Source organism: Hydra vulgaris, chromosome 13 (assembly GCF_038396675.1).
Source record: "Hydra vulgaris chromosome 13, alternate assembly HydraT2T_AEP".
NCBI lineage: Eukaryota > Metazoa > Cnidaria > Hydrozoa > Anthoathecata > Hydridae > Hydra > Hydra vulgaris.
Window position 1 is genome coordinate 5,959,280 of NC_088932.1, and position 23,452 is coordinate 5,982,731.

General features: G+C 25.8%; 1 protein-coding gene and 1 long non-coding RNA gene across 2 annotated transcripts; one reads left to right on the top strand and one right to left on the bottom strand.

Moving 5' to 3' along the window:
* Positions 1 to 1,488: 1,488 nt before the first annotated feature.
* On the bottom strand, positions 1,489 to 12,737 carry LOC124815564 (uncharacterized). The gene is made up of 2 exons (XR_010642945.1): positions 12,232 to 12,737; positions 1,489 to 2,331 (listed from the first exon to the last, which is right to left on the bottom strand). It is a non-coding gene; the product is annotated as an uncharacterized LOC124815564 (long non-coding RNA).
* A 367-nt stretch (positions 12,738 to 13,104) lies between these two features.
* LOC136089580 (uncharacterized) lies at positions 13,105 to 16,418 on the top strand. Its single transcript, XM_065815632.1, has 3 exons — positions 13,105 to 13,122; positions 13,619 to 13,779; positions 14,471 to 16,418. Exons 1-3 carry the CDS (start codon positions 13,105 to 13,107, stop codon positions 14,676 to 14,678), a joined length of 387 nt encoding a protein of 128 aa, XP_065671704.1. The 3' UTR covers positions 14,679 to 16,418.
* Positions 16,419 to 23,452: the final 7,034 nt, after the last annotated feature.

The window sequence follows — 23,452 nt, forward strand, 5'->3', positions numbered from 1 at the left end:
AGCATATTTGAATTAGATTTTTAATTAGAAGATTACTTTGTATTAGTTTTTATTTTGGTTGCAAATTTAAACATGACTGCTCTTATTAAATTCTCTTTTAGTTTTTTTTTTTCATTCCTTCAGCTTTACTGTCAACTCAAGATGGTAGGATTATCTAATATTACTCTAAAATGTAGGATTATCTTTCATCATCCCAAGGTGGTAGGAATATTTTTTAAAAGAAGTATATATTAGAAACATGTTTACTTGTTGTCTGGCAGAACAGGGAGATTAATCAGGGAATTCAAATATCTGCAAAAATATTAAAGAAAAAATAGAAGAATTGGAAAGGAATAATTAGAAACTGTTAGAATATGGTTTTAATTTAGTAAATTTTATGAATTGAAATTTACTTTATGAATCATTAGCTAACAATTTAAGAAACAAAAAATTATTTTCATACAATTAAGGTAAAATTAAGTTTATTTTCTGGTAACATTACAAAGAGTGTTTGTAATTATTATGTTATTACAAATTTATGTCATAATTTATTATTTTTGTAAAATTTCTTTTCTTTCTAAATTTTTGGTACCACAATCAATAATGACCCATATTATGGGTCATGACTGGTAATTACAATTAGTAGTAATAAAGGTACTTTTTAGAAGGGGTTTTATAAAAATCTCAGCAAAGGACAATAAATCTCAAAATTTCTTATTTTTTAATAACCAAAATATATCTACCTTCGATATATATTTTGGTTATAAGAAAACATATATAAGCGATATATATTATAGAACTATATATTTTTATATTATAGTATAATATACAAAAAATTTAAGTATAATAATAGAATATTATATATTACATATATAGTAAAGTATTTTCTTTTTTTTAGCAGAAAATAGAAAATGTTCTTGTCATTTAATCATTTAAATAGATATATACTAATTAGAATATGTTTTAGAGATATCTTCGCGCAATTTTTGTTAATTTTGTTTTTCGTTTAGTTATGTGCCTTTCTCCACAATTTGTCTTTTTTTTCGCCATTCATTTTCTCAATTAGTACTTTTTTTTCCCTATTTACTTTCTTTTCTGTAAGTTTTTTCACACAATTTAACCTTAAATATAGTTATTAAAAACAAGTAATTAAGTTTATTAACTGGTTACAATAAACAGGTTCGATAGGCTTTTTTATTTTCCCTTACTGGTAAAATTTTAAATAATGTTATGAAGCAATTTAAATCAGCTAAAGGAAGCTGTTTGATGTGCAACTTTTACATTGACTATTAAATTGAGCTGCTGCAGTGGTTAGAATAGTTGTCAGTGCAGTGGCTGGAGTAGTTGTCAGTGCAGTGGTTAGTGTAGCTGTCCGTGAAGTAGTTAAAGTGGTTGTCATAATGCTAATAAAGTGTTTTTAATGTCGTTAATATGGAATTTTAAATTTCATTTAGAATTCATTACTCAAAGTATTGAACATATTATTTTGATATTAAAAATTATTTAATGTTGTAGTTATGCATTTATTTTAAAATACTTATTACCAATTATTACAAAGTTACACTTTAAAATAATAACTTCTATATAATTCAACACATATAATTAGATCTTAACTGACTGAAAAATAAATAAAGGACAAATACGCTCTTAAATTTCTGTAAATTTTATTTATTGTTAAATTTGTTGAATTTATCTTTTTGAAAATTTTTAAGAAATTTTGAAAACTTTTTCACGGCGTAAATATACCCAAATGGTAAATATACACCCGTGAATACAATCTTTTTCTTTTTCGTTGAAATTTACGCTTTGTTGCGTTGCATGTTAATTAAATAGCATTTTTCGTATGTTCATACAACTCGTACGCGTGAGTTGCGCTCATTCGCGTCATACCCCTCGTGTTTTAAAAAATCTAGCTTGTTTGTAAAAATCAATTTCTCCAAAAATATTACTTTCTTTTTTATCATCCGTGTCAGACAGCAATTCCCTAAGTTTTTCTTTATTGGCGCAATCAAAATTACACCCGAAGCCAATTTCGAACTCCGTCTTTGAGTTTGTTGGTTTTCTTTTGCCTTCACCTACATACTTTTCTGTGAGCGTAATTGCGGCCGTGAAATCAGCAGCTAAATGGGATAAATCAATGTTTTCCTTATTAATTAATGGTTTTGCTGATAAACAAGAAACAAAAATGGTTGTAACTAACACGCATCTTTTGATGTTCATTTTGTAAATGATCCTTTTATTTTTTATATTTTTTCTGTCGATTTCTCGAATGTTTTCTGTGTGTCGATTCCTCGAATGTTTTCTGTGTGTCGATTCCTCGAATTAGAAAACTTCTATCGCTTTTGAGTTTATCTAAAATAAAAAAGGTTATAAATAGTAAAATAAACTGCAAACTCCTTACTAGGTTGTTAGTGCAGTCATTTAACCTAATTTTAAGTAATTCATCTTAAATTCAATATTCCACTTTCTTTTTATAAAAGCCAAGCGGTCATAAACCGCAAAAACCGTTTACTTTATTGTTGATATTACCTTATTTTGATTAAAAAAAATTTAATCTGATTAAAAGTGTATTCATTGTTTTTTACTTTTACCCAATGCTTAAGACAACGTAACTCATAGCACCGATAAAACTGAAATAACGTAACTCATAGCAACTAATAAAACTAATAATCTTTGCATATTCAAAAGTATTATTTTGATTAAATAAAACTCAGTGGAAATAATTAAGTTTAATTATTATAACTTAATTAAAATTTTATAATGGTGCTAAGAATAAATTTTATCTTAAACATCGATATGAAGATTCATCTTTATGATGAATATCAATGCAAAATAAAATATCAAAAATTTTCATATGCAATTCATTTATCAATGAAAGAACTGAAAAAAATATTAAACTTTTTTTCCTGTTTTTCAAAGAAAAGAATTGATTTATTTTACAAACTATTACAACAGTTGCGGCAATTGAAACGGCTAAATACCTTAACTGTGATCGCTGAAAACGGTATAAAATTAAGATATATTAAAATTTATTCCGAGATATTTTATATCAGAGACGTCATACAGTGACACTATATACCAAATAAAAACAAAATAGTAAAGCTTAAGAATTACTTCGATCTGTAAATATATATGTATATATATATATATTTATTTAAATAAAATGAATAAAAAAAACTTTTGATGGCTGACCATCAAAAGCTGTTTTATTTTATATAAATAAATATTGCTCTATTATTTAATAGTATTGAGCACTCTTAAACGCACAAGAGTATTTGTATTATTATTATTGTTTCATAATAATACATTATCTTTTATGTTTATGTATATATATATATATATATATATATATATATATATATATATATATATATATATATATATATATATATATATATCTTCCTGATATTTATTGTTTTCCGTTCAGTAGGTACAGTAGTACTGATGGTAAAACAATATGTAGAAGAAAAAAATTATAAGTTATTAAGTGTTTTTACTAATTTATATATATATATATATATATATATATATATATATATATATATATATATATATATATATATATATATATATATATATATATATATATATATATATGAAAGAAAAATTGCTGCCCTATGCTGATCCCTTCGTTGATGTAGTAGCATTTATTTGCGGTAGCAACTTACAAGATAATTGATGTATGCAATAAGGCCCCCGGCAGCAACCTTTTCCGTGTGACATCACATGACTTATCTAAATACGCATTTATTGCTATATACATATATATATATACTATATATATATACCCAAACTTATGCTTCTTATTTTTTCAGGATACCTCATAAGACTTACACATTTTTTGAAGTCGTCTAAAGCCAAATATAAACAAATAAACAAGAATTACGTTGACAAAAAATAGGGGCGGGTCCAGCATTTTTTGGTGTTTCAGATAACTAACTTCCTGACACGAAGCAAACTCCAAACATTTATATGTTCATACTTATGTCAAACAAAGATGCTTGAGTCTGGAGCCTGGTAACAGAAAATTCCCAAATTTTTGCCGAATCTCTGGCCCAAACGTTTGACCCCTCCCCTCCTTCCCAAATTTAGGTGGTTTAAACTTTGAATGGCTATAATTTTTTAACGCTAAGAGATTATTCTATGAAATTTAAATTTATCGAATATTGTTTATGTAGTTAAAATTTGCTAAAAAATTTTTTTATCAGCTTGTTGCTCTAACGTTTGAGTGATATTTTTTTTTTTGCAAAGCATCCTTAATTGACATAAGTATAAATTATAAATGTTTAGAGTTTGCAACATGTCTGGAAGTTAGTTATCTAAAACACTTAAAAATGTTGGATCCGCCCCTGAAAAGTAATGACAATAAAATCTAAAAAGCTCAATATTTTGAAAATAAATATTCAATTATATCAATGTTCAAACAATTTCTAATTTTTATTTATTTTTATTTTTTTAAATCAATCAAACATTTTGTTTTTTAATAAACTTATTGATGATCCTTAAGTTTAATAACATTATTATTAGAATGATAACCAACTTAAATCTCAATAACATTATTATTAGTATGATAATCAACTTAAATCTCAATAACATTATTATTAGTATGATAACCAACTTAAATCTCAATAACATTATTATCAGTATGAAAACCAACTTAAATCGTTTTTTATCAATTAAAGTTTTTATCAATTAATCACGCAGGATTTGGTCATATTACTTGTTTTTGCAAGTAATATAAACAAGTAATATGACAAGTAGTAAATATGTATGCGCGACATACATATTTACTACTTCGTTTATATATACAATTTTATCAATCACTCTCTATAAATATGTTTACAATGTAAAATACAAACTTACAAATATAGTTTAAAGCCAAGCAAGAATAAAAGAAGATAAAAATAAAACAAAAAAAGGATCATTTAAGAATGTTTTTTTTTTCAAGAGTATTTTTTAAAAATTGTTTTCTGTTGCTTTGTATTTCAAGATTGAACTGCTTGTATTAAAAATTGAAGAATATTTTTAGAAATTACATATTCTGTGTCTCTAATTTTAACTTTCTTCTTAACCATTAAAGCATTGATTTATTAACCAGCATTATTTTTTTCGTATTTAATACATGAAAGTTACATAACTCTTTTATATTATTCAAAATGTGTTAATAATTTTCAAAAGTTTTGAAATTATAAACACATTTAAATAGATTTATTTTGTTTTGCTGTATGCAAGTTGATATCTCCTGAACTTTAAAAACTGTTTATATATAATAATTATTATTAATTATATACACTCTCTTTATATCCAATATAGTTTTTTTATTTCTTTATAATCTTCAAGTAATTACTATACTTGAAGACATTAAAAATGATTCAACTGAATTCCTTCCATGTTTGTCAAGTCTTTTCTTTGTTAAATCTTTATTTTCAAAGAGCTCTAGACCGTTGGTTAACGGTTAGACCATTAGTTGTTTGAAGATTTTATACTCTAGTGTCCATATATAGTGTTATGTTTCATAATGAATTTTATACAAATGAACGTTATTGAATGAATGAATGTATGCTATATAGTGTAATATTTAATTGTCGTTTCTAAAATAGATTGATCTTGCAAGAAAGAATAAAGAAAAAAAAGAAGGGTACAGACGAATTCTGTTTTCTGAAAAACTGTTTCTTCTTATGTATCTTATCAACCAGCTACCAAAAAAAGCTCGTGAGAATTTTTTTAGATGTATCGCAACCTGAGTGCTTATTTATTCTCCATTTCAAAATTTCAGGAGAATATAAAAAATATCTTGGTAAATGTAGTAATTTATAAGAATAACAGATAACTTATTAGTTTCTCTTAACATATCTTCTAAAAGTTTTATTACCTTTAAATTTTATTAATTATTTATATAAAAATAACAAAAGTTTTAAAAAACCTTTAGATATCAGTTAATAAAAGTTCTTATAACATTTAAAGAAGGAAGGACAACAAATATGCATTTTGGACTCGATTTACAGTTTATTAAATTTCCAAGGTCTGTAATGTGTAAAGTCTGTCGTAGTTTGTCTTCAAAAGTTTCCAGGCACAGATTTTATCTGCAATGATAGGTTCGGGACAACAATATCTTAATACTTTGGTGTATATAAAAACGTACTCGGTTTGTATTAAATACTGAGCATTTTTTTATATCTATCCGAAACTACTAGAACTGTTTACGAGGTTTAAGAATTTTCCACAATATTCTAGAACTTTCAAAAATTTTAAAGAATTTTTTTAAAAAAAGAAACCTTTAGAACTTTCTAGAACGTTTCTAGTCCAAAAATAGTCATACAAGTACTCTTACTAACATTTTAGTTGGCGTTATTGGTAAATTATTTAATTTCGATGACATTAAGAGGCTGTTTGCATCCATCAAATACATTTTGCCACGTCTGTAGGCAATTTATAAAGACAAATTCTCTACATTTCATATGCGAATGTTGCAAAAAAGCACTTAAGAAATATGTAGTTTAGTTCAAGAAGTTAAAACTGATAAAATTTTGACCAAAATTGGTGTACTATACCCTTATATAACAGTGTTTAAAATTTTCTGTCTTCAAACTTATATAATTAGTTATATGTGCCACATTATAGGTTAGAACAAAGGGGAAAAAAAAGTGCTCTAAAATTTGCAGTCCCGCGAATTCGGCAACAACCAGTGGACCAATCGGAAGCAATCTCTTGTTCTGCTTGTTAATCCAACAAAATGTAAAAAATAATTTTTCTATTACCTTTTTCCTTTCACCGCATCTATAATCATTGTATTTTGTATTCTCTGCTATTAATCCTGCCTCAAATAATTTTTTAAAGCACTCTTTTGTCTTTTGTTTAAGTACCGTATGAGGGACTAGCAATCTCATTAACAAAGCAGCAATTTTGAAAGCAAGGAACATATTACAGATCTTCTGAGCAGGCGGAGAAATCGGCTTGAAATTATCTTGCCGCAGTTGTTCATGGCTTCCTGAGTAACCATGAAGTTTAAAACTATGTGAAATTAACTCAGATTTCTTATATAGAATTACTTCAAAATGAAAAGCATCATTAAACAAATAAACAAAAAATGAAACAAATACCAAAAAATATGATATAAATACCGAAATGCATAATCAAAAAATTACAATTTTGTGAAATTTTTTATATATAAAAAGTTTCACAAAATTGTACTATATATACTTTATATATATTTTTACTATATATAGTAAAGGTTTACTATATATAGTAAAGGCTAAGATTTTAAAGCTCCATACTGAGTATTGCAAACTAGCTCACCGAAGAAATTTTATCTGATTCCTGCATTATTATGCACTAAAATGCATTTAAATGCACCAAAGTGCATTTAATAAGATTTTATTAAAATGCAAAGTTCATTTAAAAGAGTAGCAAATTTTGTGACATGTGGGAAGAATTTCCCATCAAATTGGCTTCGTTACCAGGAGACCAAGCCAAAATACATTTAATTTTTCACACCAAAAAGAGGATAGAAAAATGCTTATTACTAAAAAATAAGCAAAAATCAGACAGGATTAATAGCAGAGAATACAAAATACAATGACTATAGATGCGGTGAAAGGAAAAAGGTAATAGAAGTGCTTCTAAATGAACATGTTGTTTCTTTGAGTATTATGCTTGTTCTTTTGCGTCGGAATCAGATGTTTTAGTTTCTACAGATGAAGATTTTGTCAACTCCAAAGCTTTGATTCTGCACTTTAAGATAGATAAGTCAACTCCAAAGCTTTGATTCTGCACTTTAAGATTGAATAAAAACCAAAAATAAATAAAAAACTATATTAGATTGTTTCTTTAAAACTTGATTAAACTTTTTCAAACTGCATTTATTTTAAGAAAAATCAAAGTTATTTATTACTTAGATCATGATCTGTCCTGAAGATTTGGTGAATTGTACCTCTGCATTATCTGCCTGGTATTAAGCTAGGGGGTCATCCAATCCTAGGGTCCAATCTCAATCATTACAGCAATTTGCATCAAAATAGATTTTGAGGATGTGCCCTTCTCCAAATGTTCTATTCATTAAAAGAAGTTGAAAAATATTATAGATAAGTGGACAATCATATAAAAATAACAATTAAAGGAAGTAGAATCACATAACAATACAAAAAAAAAATTCTTGAAAATAACAAGGATTTAATTAAACTAGGATAAACAAAAAGTTAGTGTTGCTGTTAATGCAGTTATTTTATTTATTAGGAGACAAATCTTAAAGAGAAAGAGGATTGTATTGAACTTTGACGGTAAACAGATCGAGGAGGTGAAGGAGAACCTAAATGTTTCTGTCAATGCTGAATTAACAAAAGCATTTAGGTATTTGTTAACGAGGTCATCAAAGTTACAAATCCTGATATTGAAGACACAAAGACATTATTCTTATAGTAATTTAGCTCATAGCTCCAAACGGAGTTTACCATATAATATTAAATTGCTTTACACTGCAACAAAAGTAGTCGTTTAATTATTTGATAAATGAACAGGATAAATGAACAGGATAAATGAACAGAAAAATAATAAAGCTCTAATAAAATTCTATTAAATTATTTTCCCATTTTTCAAACTTTTTTTATCGCTAATTCTTTTGATTATTAACTTATACTTGTATATGACCTCAAGTTTTGTCTTGTTTATGGTTGCCACTCACATTTTTATTTTTTTCAACATATTCTCTTATTTTATTTCCTCTTTCTTTTTTTTATTTCATTAGCTTTATCCTCTTAATTCTTTTTTGTAACTTCTAATTCTTATTTGTCTTTTTTAACCTACTTAACCTACTTATTTTAAATTTTTTACTTGTTTTTTACTAGTTTGTTTTTTTATCTTATATCTCGATAACATAAGGTTACCCTGGGTTCTTAAAAGCAACATCATATTCATAATCTGGTTTTCATCAACTTTATTTGGTTGGAAATACTACTTGCTAAGTTATTTCCAAATTGTTTGAAAGAAAATTTAGATTGTTTTGATAGGCAAGGTATGGCTGTTTCTGCTAGTTGAGGTGTTATTTTTATAAAAGGTGTCGTAATAAACTATATGGTTTAAACGAAACTAAATTGTACTATATAAAGTAATTTAAATTTAATTTTATGTTTAAATATTTTAACTCACTTATTATACATAGTTTATATTAGTACAGCTCAATAACTATTCGTTTTTTGTTTGTTTGATATTAAATAAGATTTTTGAAATTTGAACGGTAACTACCGTAAAGTAGTTTTATTTAAAAACCAGATCTTCTTGAATAAATTTAAAATCCAGATCTTCTTGGATAAATTTTGGATTCAAAAAGTTGTGCACTTTTTCTAAAATCTACTTTTAATACTGAAACTCTTAACTTTTTATTGCACATCTATTGGCAGTATTTATTAAAAAATAAATACTTATTAAACTATTTAAACAATGCATTGTCGTGTTTCCCATTCTCGTTTTAACCAAACTGATGATGCTATTAAAATGGATTTAAACTGTAAACGAAAATAACATATTAACTTTATAAATAAATAATACATAATAAATAATAAATAATTTTGCCTTAACTGTTGTTAACAACAAAATCGTTCCAAATTTTGTCTGTTTTTACCCAAGGGGATTTTAGAAACTAATCCTAAGTTGAAATTTTTTTTTAAAAAGCAGGGGGTACATTGCTAGTATTTAAATTACCTAATACTTTACAACATATCATAAATCACAAAAACAAATTTCGTCTTTTATAAACCTTTCTTCATATGTTAACAAACTATAATACTCATAAAATAGATGTAATTTTAGGGAAAAAAGAAACAGGTTTCTTCTAATATTTACCAAAACCAGAAAATATATATATGAAGATAAATGACATAGTTTGGTTACATTAGAGTTATAACGGTAATATCAAATGGAATACTCACAACTTTTTATCTCTTACCCAAAAACGTAATTATGTAATTTATTTAATATATATAATATATATTATATTTAAATATAATATATACTTTTAATGCGTAAAAAGCTGAAATAATGCGACACATAATGGGTATTAGACTACAGATAGTATTATCTATTAGCTGTATTTATTTTATTTTTTATATCAATTTCCGTTATAAAAAATAAAGAATATTATTTTTTGATGTAATTTTACGAGTATTTTAAGCACCCTTATTTATTGCCATTTATAATACTTAAAATAACATAAAAAACTTAAGGAAACATAAACTTTTTTTTATTTACGAGTACTTCTTTGTTTAAACTTTAATAACTTTGCAACAAAAATAAATAACAAAAAGTGAAAAACTTCATTTTGTTTTGTTTTTTTCCAGAATATTAGGCATTACATTGAATCTTTAATTTTTTTTAGTAAGAATTTTAAACACCAAATATTTGGTGTAGTAAGTTTTTTCATTGGTAGAGTAAATTTGGTGTATTTAAATGCTTTGACTAATTATGGCGTAAACATATATAAAAAAAATTTCAATAAATATAATACTTTATATTTATTGAAATTTTTTTAAACAGTTGAATTATTGAAACTTAATTTTAAACAATTTTTTAACTTTGCTTATTATAATAACTTCGAATAAAAATAAATATTATATACAAATAAAAACTTTATTAAAAATATACATGTTTTTTGTAAGCAAAATTTTTAAGCAAGACGTAGTGTTTCATAAAAACATTTTGCTTCATAATGATTAAGTTTTATAAAATGTTTTAAATTATTTTTTTTCTTACGTCAATAAATAAAAAACTAAATTTAAAGACCGGTAAACTTATATATATATATATATATATATATATATATATATATATATATATATATATATATATATATATATATATATATATATATATATATATATATATATATATATATATATATATATATATATATATATATATATATATATATATATATTGAATGGTAAAAAGTACTTTTACCATTCAATATATATATATATATATATATATATATATATATATATATATATATATATATATATATATATATATATATTTACATATAGAATGGTAAAAAGTAAAGGTGTTTTTAATTAACTCGAAATAAAATTTTAAAATTACAGCAAAAATAAATACATTTGACATAAAAATGTTTAATGCAACTAGCCAACGTATTTTTATATTCATGACAATAATAACTTAACTTCCGTTTACTTTAGAAAATGTTTCTTCAAATTTACTGTAAAAGGTGGTTTATTACATGTATGCTAATAAAGATATATATATATATATATATATATATATATATATATATATATATATATATTATATATATATATATATATATATATATATATATATATATATATATATATATATATATATATATATATATATACTTTTGTTAGAGCCTGTAAAAAAAAACTGTCGGTTTTTTTTTTTAAATTAGTTGTTTATTTGTTTAGCGCAAATTGGTAACATGGGCTCTTTATTTTATAAAAAATACATCATATAAAAGCATTACCAGTTACTTAGTAAACTGAAATTCATATAATTTTGCATAATATAAAGTTTTCACACATTTTTGTTTTTTGAAAACTTTCTTTCGTTTTTATTTCTTTTACTTTCAAATCATTAATTTAAAGTCATTATTTTTTATTTCTTTTTCATTTAAGTCCATCAAGATTACAAGGCAGACAACAAGGTTCCAATATTAAATATCAAAAGTAATAATTTTAGTATTATAATTATTAATGTAATAACTATATTATTAAAGTAATAATGTAATGTTATTAATGTAATATTTGTATTTTTAAAGTAATAATGTAATGTTATCAATGATTTTTAATTTCGATAATGAATTTTTCATCGGTAATAAGTTTTTATATCAATAATGAATTTTAAAATTAATGATTAGGTTTGATTTATTAATAAGTTTTACATCACCTTGTTTTATGAAGGAAAGTTAATGGCACTGTTGCCTCCGCTTGAAGTTTTCTCATTCCTCTAGTACAACTTTGAATGAAAAAGTTAGAAAAGGAAAATTTAAAGAACAACACGAAATTTAGTTTCAAAAAACATATTCAATTGTTTTTTTATTTCAATTGTTAAATTTCAACTAAATTTTGTCTCAAAACAAAATTCTGCTGTAAAAGTTAATACATGTTATGTATAAACACTAACAAAAGTATTATTTGGTTTTTAATTTTAAAACATTTATGAAATATTTTGAATAAAATTTTGAATTGATAGTATATATAATAATACTTTGAAATATAATTGTACCTCTTTACCTCTGCCTCTGTATCTTTTACTTTAGCGTGCACATATTCAATCTTATCATATAGGTTGTCGTCGTGCATTATTATTTTCAATAATCATAATGATGTGGTTTGTTTTGATGGATTTATAAAAAATACAAAAGAAATATTAATCGCATATTTCATAAATAAACTATTTCTTTTATTTAAATGGATTTAAAATAGGTATACAATGATTTATAGCAATGAATTCTACATTTTTAACTTGCCTATACGTATCCTGCCATTGCCCATTTAAACGCTCTGAAATGTCAATAATCTGGAAGTTCATAGGTTTTAATAATTGTTGATCATTAACTTAAATTAAGAAAGCTTCCATTTTATTTGCTGATAAGTGAGCCTTGTGACTAAGGCTCGATTATTTAAAAGTCATAGCACGCTGTTTTACTTTATGATGGAATGTCCATAGTTTTATAAATACATTATTCGCATTGATCCGCTTGTCGTGTTTATGTTTTATCTGTATAAACACAATTGTTACGTTCGTTACAAAAAACAAAGGTAATTGAAGTTTTGGAGTAATTTGAAACCTTGGTTTGCTCAATTCCTTACTAAAAAACCCATTTATAAACTTGAACTAATTCTACTAGTTTAAACTCGATCAAAACTTAATAATGAAAACTATTTTAAACAATACTAATTATGTAATTTTTTTAAGAGTGAATTATAGAATTAGGAAGGGACCATATAAAACGAAAATGTTATTAGACAGATGTGATAGTAAAAAGATTTTAATTGAAATGAAACTTAAAAATGGTTATATTCAAAAACATTAAAAGAAAAGAACCTTAATTTTTAATTGTTCATTTAAATAATTTGATTGTAACCATTTGGGTATATGATTGTACCAAGTGAGGTAAATAAGTTTAAAAACCAAAACAAAAAATAAAAATAAAGGTCAGAACCCCCGTAATACTTTTAATTTTCTGTCTCGGATTATTTTTTACAAAATAATTGCATAGATAAAATAGCTCACTCCAATTTTGCAAGATAAATAACATTCTAAGCAATATCAACAAGTTATATGTTTTTAAATGACGGCCCTCAAAAAAAACTTTCCTTAAATAGCGTTTCTCAAATAACGGTTTATCAGAATGAAATATTTGTAAAATGCTTTAATGGTGTAAATACTATCTTTTTAATGGTTCTGACTATTTTGCTCAGATAATTTGTTTCTATGACAATTTATTATACACAACATTTTAAATTTTCTTATTGGTAATAGCTTACTGTTAATTTGTGCATGTCTAGTATAAAATAGCCTTTTTTTTCTTTGTTTATTTGTTGAAAAAAAAAGAGAAAAAAACATAATTAGATGACATAAGTTATTTTTTTTTAATGTTTTAATATAGTTTTATTTTGCGCGTAAATATAATAATTTCTTAGAGTTTCGAGAAGATTACGCAGTCCTTTCGTTACAAGATTTTAAACTTTGGAATACGGTTGCTCTAACAACATTTTTGTCTCTACGAAAGAAATCAATTAATGGATCATTTGACACATTGGCTGCACGGTGTGTTATGAATCAATCTTTTCTACTGTAAGTCTTGTTATTTTAAAATCTTATGCATTAATGATTGATATAATTATATATATATATATATATATATATATATATATATATATATATATATATATATATATATATATATATATATATATATATATATATATATATATATTATATATATATATATATATATATATATATATGAATAGTTTATGTACAACTCGTGCCATGATTTATAGAAACTACGCATTTAAAAGCTGATATCAAAAAATTAGAAAATATTCTCACAGAGAGAAATATATATATATATATATATATATATATATATATATATATATATATATATATATATATATATATATATATATATATATATATATATATATATGAATAGTTTATGTACAACTCGTGCCATGATTTATAGAAACTACGCATTTAAAAGCTGATATCAAAAAATTAGAAAATATTCTCACAGAGAGAAATATTTTAAATACATTTCGCATTATTAAGAGTGTTTATTGTCTGTAATTTTAATGTAAAAAATAAGTATACTTTTTTACTTAAAGTTACTTTTTATTAGCATTTATAAAAGTCTTTGAAAAAAATATTCATATCATATGATATTTATCTTGAAATGATATTTTTATAATAAAATTTTACAACTTTTATCTTCTTAACTTTTATTTTTACTTAGAGCATTTGCTGCATACGAAGAAGGAGCTGAAGTTGACCCTGTAAAGGAGCACATAGAAAGAAGTATGAATGAGTATAAACAAAAACTTCAAACAGAGAACGAGGTTTTGCAAGATCCCATTGACTGGAAAACTGGTTGGTTTAATGAAAACGATGGATTAAGCTCTAGCCTCATTTATACTTTAGTGATATTTCATCGTTTTATGTAGAAGTTCTTGGAAAGAAATCTGATTTGATTATGCGCATTGAATGTGAATATAAACAGGGAAAAGCTTATAGGTATTTTACTAATTCATTCATAAGTGAAGTTTTTCTGAACAAAATTAATGAAAATTCAACATTTTGTATTCTCTACACAAAATGTACTCCATCCCAACGAGTTTCAATGAAGCAATATAATATTTGGATTGTTGTTCGAAAAGACAAAGAAGATGCTGTTGGTGGTCAAATATTAAGTGGTTACTGCACATGTTCAGCTGGTCTTCTTGGTAGTTGTAATCATGTAGCAGGATTATTACTTCGAATTGAAGCTGCTATTCTTGTAGGAGTGTCTCATATAACTTGCACTAGTGCTTTATCTAACTGGAATGTACCTACACAAAAAAATAAATTGAACCTGCAGAAGTATTCAAGTTCTTATTTTCAAAAGATAATTATTTGAACAAAGCTATTCAAAAGAGCTCAGAACTCCGAAAAGAAAAATTAAATCTGAAATTTCAATGTTATGTCTGACAGCCAAGTAAAAACTCTTTTAGACAGTAAATGTGTTCGTGAGGACTTTTATGAGAATATTAAAGATCTTATTCCAAAAAGTCGTTTTTGTAAAAATATTTTACAAAAACCACTTTTTGGAATAAGATCTTTAATATTTGTATCTACAATTTTAGAAATCTGGAAGAGTTTTGTAGAAAATTGTGATCCAGAATTTGTAATTAGTAATTTGTCTGATTTTTTTGAAGACTCCCTTTCTTATTCAGATAAACAAATCACCTTCAAAAGGAAACTGTTAATTATTCAAATAGCATGTGGCATAATCATTGTGCTGGACGAGTTACAGCATCACGATTCAAATCAATTGTTGATACTGTTGACAAGTATGGTTTTGATTAAGAACACCACTTTGATGAAATAAAATTGATAATGGGTTATTAAACAGTAAATACAACATGGCAAACGAAGCATAGTTTAAATTGAAAAGTTCATGATAACGCAAAGTTTACTTCATTCTTCAAAAAAAAACCATTCTATGATCCTAGAATATTAATTCTTAACAATATCCTAACATAATCCTGATCTTGAAGTAAATTGCACTTATCATGGAAATGGATTGCTAAAAATTAAATGTCCTGCATCATTGATTGGTCAAATTCCATCAAATGATAACTATAAACATAATAAAATGAACAAAAATCAAAAAACAGTTTTGAAAAAAAAGCGAATATTATTATCAAGTTCAAGGTCAAATGGCAATAACAAATAAAAATACTGTTACTTTTTTGTATTTACATTTGAAGGCAGTATAACTATTAAAGTAAATTTTGATAAGATTTTCTGGGACAATATATGCAAAAAGTTATGTTTGTTTTGGAGAAAACATCATAACTTTTTGTTGCTCTAGAAATTATAAGTGGATCTTTAAAGAAAAAATATGAATTAATCCATAGCGAAAAAAACTTAATTAAAATTCCTAAACGAGATTTTTTAAATAATTAAAATTTATTTTTTTAGTTATTTTAGTTATGGTCAAAAGTATCTTAATATTCATACGTAAAACTTTGTTTACAATTTTTATCTTATTCATTAAAATAATTTATGAACTTGTAAAGTTTTAATCTTATTTTTTCTCATAACTTATCGAAAAATTAAATTAAAATGTTAAACTTTTTCAACAAATGTATGAGAATTTAATTTTATTAAAGGAAAGATCTGAGAGCACCCAGAGATAAAAATTTATTTAGTTAATTCCCCATTGGATTATAAAATTCTACAAAAAAAAAAAGATTCTTTCTGTTGCAGAACAAGCAATGTTTTTTGATAGTGTTTTTGATTTTAAATATGAAATCATTTTTCTTTTACGTCAGGTTTCAAAGATTTTTGGGGTAAAATCCCTAATGCTGTGCAAAAAATTCTTATTCAAAAGTATGTCAACCTAAGTCTCAACAAAAGGGTTTTTTTATGGAGATTCCAGAAAGTTTTCGACAAAAAAATGAATTATTAAGAATGGTTTTTCACAATCTAATATTATATCTAAAACCTCTATTAAAAAAATGCTTATTTGGAGACATACTTTTGCATAAGTTTTTTTTGACAATATATGAAGTTTTAGCTTAAATGTTCGGAAAGGAAATTGAACCCAAATATATTTGAAATTTGACGATATAGTAGAAAAAAATTGCATATTAGAAATTAAAATAGAAATAATAAAAAGTATATAGTTTGCTCTGCAACAAAATTGTGTATGGGACTGTCATTTTTTTTGAAGTAACCCCAGTGCAGTATAACCAGTATCGGCTGCCTAGTTGGCACAAGACGTTTTTAAGGAGATTAAAAAACGTATAACTACGTTTTTTAGACGTCTTAAACAAATATTGTGCTTACTGGGTGACTAATCGTGCAGCAAAATAAACATACATATTAAAGAACATATTTTTTGAACGAAGTTGATATGGAAAGCTAACAGTTATTTCATATCTGAAAATTTCTACATTTCAGTATGAGGAATGGTAGTAAGGCGTTAAGCTCTGTCTAAATTAGCATATTAATGGATTCAGCACTATAACACTAATTAGTTGCACAATTAAAATTAAACATTAAAATTGGTTTTAATTGTTAATACAATTTTTTTTTTTAATTAGATTTGATAAATCTTTTAAATATCTATACCTAATAAACTTATAAACAAAGTATGTGGAATAGCATGGGTTAGTGGAATATGTGAAGTATGTGGAATAGTAAGTTGAAATTTTTTTTAAAAACGTAAACTTGGACTTTTTTTCAAAACTCTTCTCCAGATTTTTTGAAAAATGTGGAGTAGAGCTTTGAAAGAAAGCAATTTTTTAGAGCTCCATTTAAAAAAAAACGTGTAGTGGAGAACCTCAGAACTTTTTTGCACATTTAAAAAAAAATGTTTGGTGAACAGGTAAAATGGGATGGCTTGGAAAAAAAGAGTATAAACCAAATAAATTTTTTTTATTGTAGCACGTAAAGTTCAAAGTCATAAGATTTTTCAGCCTTTCTTAAATATTAACTAAACTAATTTAAATAAAATCTAAATTTAATTAAAAAATGGCTCTTTCATTAATTTTCAACTATAAATACATACTTTTAATACTATAAATACATACTTTTAATACTATAAATACATACTTTTAATACATTAAATAAAACAAAAAATTGGAAAGACTTTCAAGTATCCTTTCAAGATAGAAGTTTAAGAAAAACAGAAATAAACTTAAAAATTGTTAAAAGTATTTATTGCTTTTATTTCTATTTAATTTATTACTGAAAAATGAAGTTACATAAACTTAAATATAAATTTAAGCTGCCACAATGGGTTCATTAAAATTGCACAATGCAGAGCAAACTACCAGAATATCATCAATACAAGGTATTAAATATATTGGCACTTCCTGGGATATAATTCAAAAGGTTTTTAATCTTCTTATAACCTGTTCAACTAATATTCTAACTTTAGCAATAGCACTAGTTTTGCTTACATCACCAGCTGTCATCTGTGAGGTGCCTCTACGACAAGGTGGAGTAATAAAATAAACTTTTCTTGAAATGCTCTCTTTAATAAGGCTAAACCCTTTATCAGCCATCAAAGTACTATAACTTGGAAACATCACCAGCTGTCATCTGTGAGGTGCCTCTACGACAAGGTGGAGTGATAAAATAAATTTTTCTTGAAACGCTCTCTTTAATAAGGTTAAACCCTTTATCAGCCATCAAAGTACTATAACTTGGAACTAGATCAAGAAACTTAGAGTCAAGTGTTATCTTTTTATCACTAATTCGACCTGTAAATGCTTTTGACACAAATATAATACTTGAATTTGGTGCAACACCAACAAGAAACTCCAACGTATTATGATGTTTATATTCAGACCAAGTTGCACTCTGAAGTTCTAAGTCTTTAGGTGTTTCTATGAAAATTTCCGAACAATTTATAATGGCAAATAAGTTTTTAAATTGATGAAATCTTTCAGATTGCATTTATTTGTTGTTGCATTTATTGTTCCAAGGTCAGGCGCATAAACAAAACATTTTAAATACTCTGCTTAAAAGGCCCTTTACCAAGATTTAAAAATACTACTGCATAATCCTTCTGAAATATTAAAGCGGTCTGATAAATCTGTTGTTAGTAAAACGAGTAAACCCCAGTCGGAGTTTCATCAAACATCAAAGCATTTTATCTTCTGAAACCAACTTTCTTGGTAGTCCCATTTTTTCTGGTGTTGATTGAAAACTACTGCTTTCTTTGTTATTATCCCTTTGATGATAATGTCTATTAGAAGGTGAAATTTTTTCATGAAGTTTGTGAAGCATTCCTAAATTTTCAAGATAAGTATAAAACTTTATTTTTTTTTTCAGTTCAAACAAGTTAATTGTTCTTAAAGTTGAAGTATATGTTTAGTTAAACTGTAAATAATACCAGTATTGCAAATAATAAATCTTTAATGCTCAAAAAAATTTTATTTTAAAAAGATTGTAATATGATTTTTCATATGACGCAGAGTTTTGTACATTAATCACTAGTTCAAAACTTAAGTAGTTAATAACTCTTTTTTTTGCCTGTAGATAAAAGTAGAAAAATCTCACATTTTTCGGTTGCATTATATCCAAGATATAAAGTGGGCTTAGAAAATTTCATGCTCGGTTCTTTGTCAACAAAATGGTTGGAGCAAACACAACTGTCTTTTGATGGTTGCCAAGATTTTCCTTCTTTTGTTTTTCTGTTAATTAACTTTATCCAAGTATTCCTTTTAACTGAGTTAGTTAGCTAACCTCAACAACAAACGTGAAAGGTGAAAATAAAACAGATGTTCTAAAACACTTATGTTCTTCACAGAATACATTATTCCAATTGGTAATATCTCTAATAGAATTATGGCAATCTTTAACGACACAAATGTATACCATGGTTTATAGAAGATACTTGATTTTTGTTAAAACGCAACTACGTCCGAACTGCAAAAGTTTGTTTGATATCGATCGAAAAAAGTGTACAAAAAAGCGTTTTACAAGTTCGTTATGTAATATTTTGAACTTGCTATTTGATATTTTTGTTACTCGGGATCGAATAATGATTTATATATATATATATATATATATATATATATATATATATATATATATATATATATATATATATATATATATATATATATATATATATATATATATAATATATATATATATATATATATATATATATATATATATATATATATAGGGCTACCATAGTCCTGATTTTCATCAGGACTGTCCTGATTTGAACGGTCTGTCCTGACTGTCCTGATCAGGTGCCAAAATGTCTTGATTTTAAAAAACCATAATAAAAAAGAAAAAAACATCATTTTGATAAAAACTAAAAAATAAAGCAAAGAGAAAAATGTTGACTTGGCAACTCCAACTTCTCCTTTCAATATTTACTATTTTCTTGCAATTTTAAGCAGTGCTGGCAGAAATGGCAGTGGTAGCAGACATGATAAGGCAGTACTTTACTTTTGTTTTTGGTGGTTTGGTACTTTCCACTTTTACGAAGTTTCTACTTCGTGACAGAGGGTTTTTTAGTGTTAAATTTTTACTTTAACTTAAAGTCAAAATGTTGAAAAGAAAATTTTAATGAAACTCTGAAGAATGAATTTCCTTTTCTGAAAAAAGTTTATGTAAGTGGTGAAAAAGTTAGATGCGGAGATTGTTTGACTGAATTTTCTGTTGCAAATGGCGGAAGGACAGACATCACCAAGCATTTAACAACGGAGAGACACAAAAATGCTTTGAAAGCATCAGCAAGTTCTGCATCAATAACATCGTTCTTCAAGACTGATAGTTTAAGTGATAAAGATCTAGTTCTGGCAGCAAAGGAAGCTACTTTTGCTTTTCACACTGCAATTCATGATTTGAGCTTCAAAACTGCTGATTGCTCTACCAAATTAATTTCAAAACTTTTTGAACCAAAGTTTGGACTTGCAAGAACAAAATGTGAGGCTATTATTCTCAATGTTATTCTACCAATGATTTCTGAAGAAATTAAGGAGGAGTTGAAGAAAGCTACTTTCATCACCATTGCAACTGATACATCTAACCGAAATGAACACACCTTTTCCTGTCCTTGTTAGATATTTTGTGCCTGATCAAGGAGTAAAAGTTAAATTACTGGAATTTAAAAATGTACCTGGTGAAACATCTGAAATTTTGTGCAATGCTCTGCAATCTGCCATCAATAGCCATGATTTATCAAGGAAAGTGATTGGATTCTGTGGTGACAACTGCAACACAAACTTTGGTGGAGTGAAAATACGAGGACAAAACAATGTTTACAGTCGGTTGAAAACGTTTCTTGGTTGAGAGATTGTTGGGATTGGCTGTGGAGCTCACATAGTTCACAACTGCATTCAAACAGCTGTTGATGTTTTACCAATTGATGTTGAAGCTCTTGTGGTGAAAATTTACAAATATTTTCACATCTACACTGTCAGAGTTACTCAACTGCAAGAATTCTGCGAGTTTGCTGATGTTCACTACAAGAGAGTTTTGCAGCATGGAAGCACAAGATTCCTTTCTTTACTACCCGCAAGTCAGAGAATTTTGGAAATCTTTGCGGGACTAAAATCTTTCTTCTGTTCTCAAGAGCAATCTCCAGTGATAATTAGTAAATTCTTTAGCAATGAACGTGGTGAAATGTATCTTTGGTTTGTTCATGGTCAGCTTCAGACATTCAACAAAACAATTCTGAGAATTGAAAAAACAAGAGCAAGTGCATGTGGTATTGTTAATGAGATAAAAGTTTTGCAGAATAATCTGAAGAAGAGATTTGAGAATAAGTTTATTCCACTGGAAGCTAAAAAGATACTTGCAAAACTATTTGAAGACGGAATTATTGACGAAATTGCTGTCAAAAAAGAATTTACTGGTTTTTACGAGAGATGTCTTTCTTTTATTGACCTTTCAAAAGATAGCTTTGCTGATGCTGAAAAGTTCATGTGGATTCAAAACAGTGCAATAACATTTCCAGAGTTGGAAGAAGCTGCAGAAAGAGTTAACCAAAAAATTGGACGTACAGCAATAAATACTGATGAACTATTTGATGAAGTTGTTTTGGTCAAGGCATACTTGTTAACTAATTCTGAAACTTGGAAATCTGATGATATGAGTTGTGAAGAAAAATAGGTCCTGATGATGAAACATTTTGGAGAAAAGGGCATTTCAGTAGCAAATTTTTCACTGGTGTTGAAATACATTTTCAATCTTCCTGGAATTTCAGCTGCTGTGGAAAGGGTGTTTTCAATGATGAACAATATTTGGTCTCCTAAAAGAGGTTCTTTGCTAGTTTCTACTGTGAAAAGTTTGCTTTTTTTAATTTAAATATTGATCTCAATTGCTCACAGTTCTATGAAAAGATAAAAAATGACCAGTTGTTCCTGAAAAAAGTACACTCTAATGAAAAATATGACTGGTTTAAAAGCAAAAAAAAGAAATAATTCTTGTAGTCATTACAAAAATGTAAAATAAAGCTGGTTTTTAATGTTGTATTTTTTGTCATTTTCACTTTTAGTGTGACGAGCCTTTGTCCTTATTTAGACTTTCTGCTTATTTATATTTGTCCTGATTTGACAGGTTAAAAAAGACATGATGTCTTGTTTTTTTCAAAATTTCATATGGTAGCCCTATATATATACATATATATATATATATATATATATATATATATATATATATATATATATATATATATATATATATATATATATATACATATATATATATATATATGCATGTATATATTAATTTAAGGTATATTTAGTAATAGAAAAGTCAAATATATGGAACGTGACCTTGGTATTATCATATGTTCCAATTTAAAATAGGCTTCACAAGTAGAAATGGTAGTAGGTAAAGCAAACTCAGCACTTGGAATGATGAAACGTACGTATAAGTATTTCGACGTAGATATAGTCAAAAGACTCTATGCAACATTTGCTCGTCCACATTTAGAATTTGCGATACAAGTATGGTCTCCTTACCTCATGCAGGACATGGAAAAATTAGAAAAAATTCAACAACGTGCAACAAAGTTAGTTTCAGCTCGGAAGTAAGTACCATATGAAAAGAGACTAGAAATATTACAATTAATAAGTTTTGAAGAACGACGTAATAGACATGATATAGTTAATTGGATTAATCATAATAACTCAGTAACAATAACAAAAATAATTACGATCTGCGCGGTCACAGTCTCAAACTCAACAAAACCTATTGTAAAAGTAAAATACGTTTTAATTTTTACACAAATCGTATAGTGGTGGCTTAGAATGGTTTACCTCATTTGGTTATTGAATCTGACTCAATTGATCAATTCAAGAATAGACTAGATGCAACAAACTAATGCAACAGATTTATCTTAAGACAAAACTTTCTAAAAACATTAATTTAAATAAATTATACGCTTAAATTAAGTAACAGTATAGCTGTCACAACACAATCTCTTCTGTTATTGTGTTTCGCAATGTGGAAAATAATTGTAACAGCTTAATTTTATTATTATTATCATTACTATATATTATATATATATGTATATATATATATATATATATATGTATACGTATGTGTGTATATATATATATATATATATATATATATATATATATATATATATATATATATATATATATATATATGCATACGTATATATACATATATATATATATATATATATATATATATATATATATATATATATATATATATATATATATGT

What these genes read in the sequence shown, in the direction of transcription:
- LOC136089580 (XM_065815632.1), top strand. An exon ending in TTTGACACATTGGCTGCACG is followed by an intron (nt 13,780 to 14,470) that starts GTGTGTTATGAA and finishes ATTTTTACTTAG; the next exon opens with AGCATTTGCTGCATACGAAG.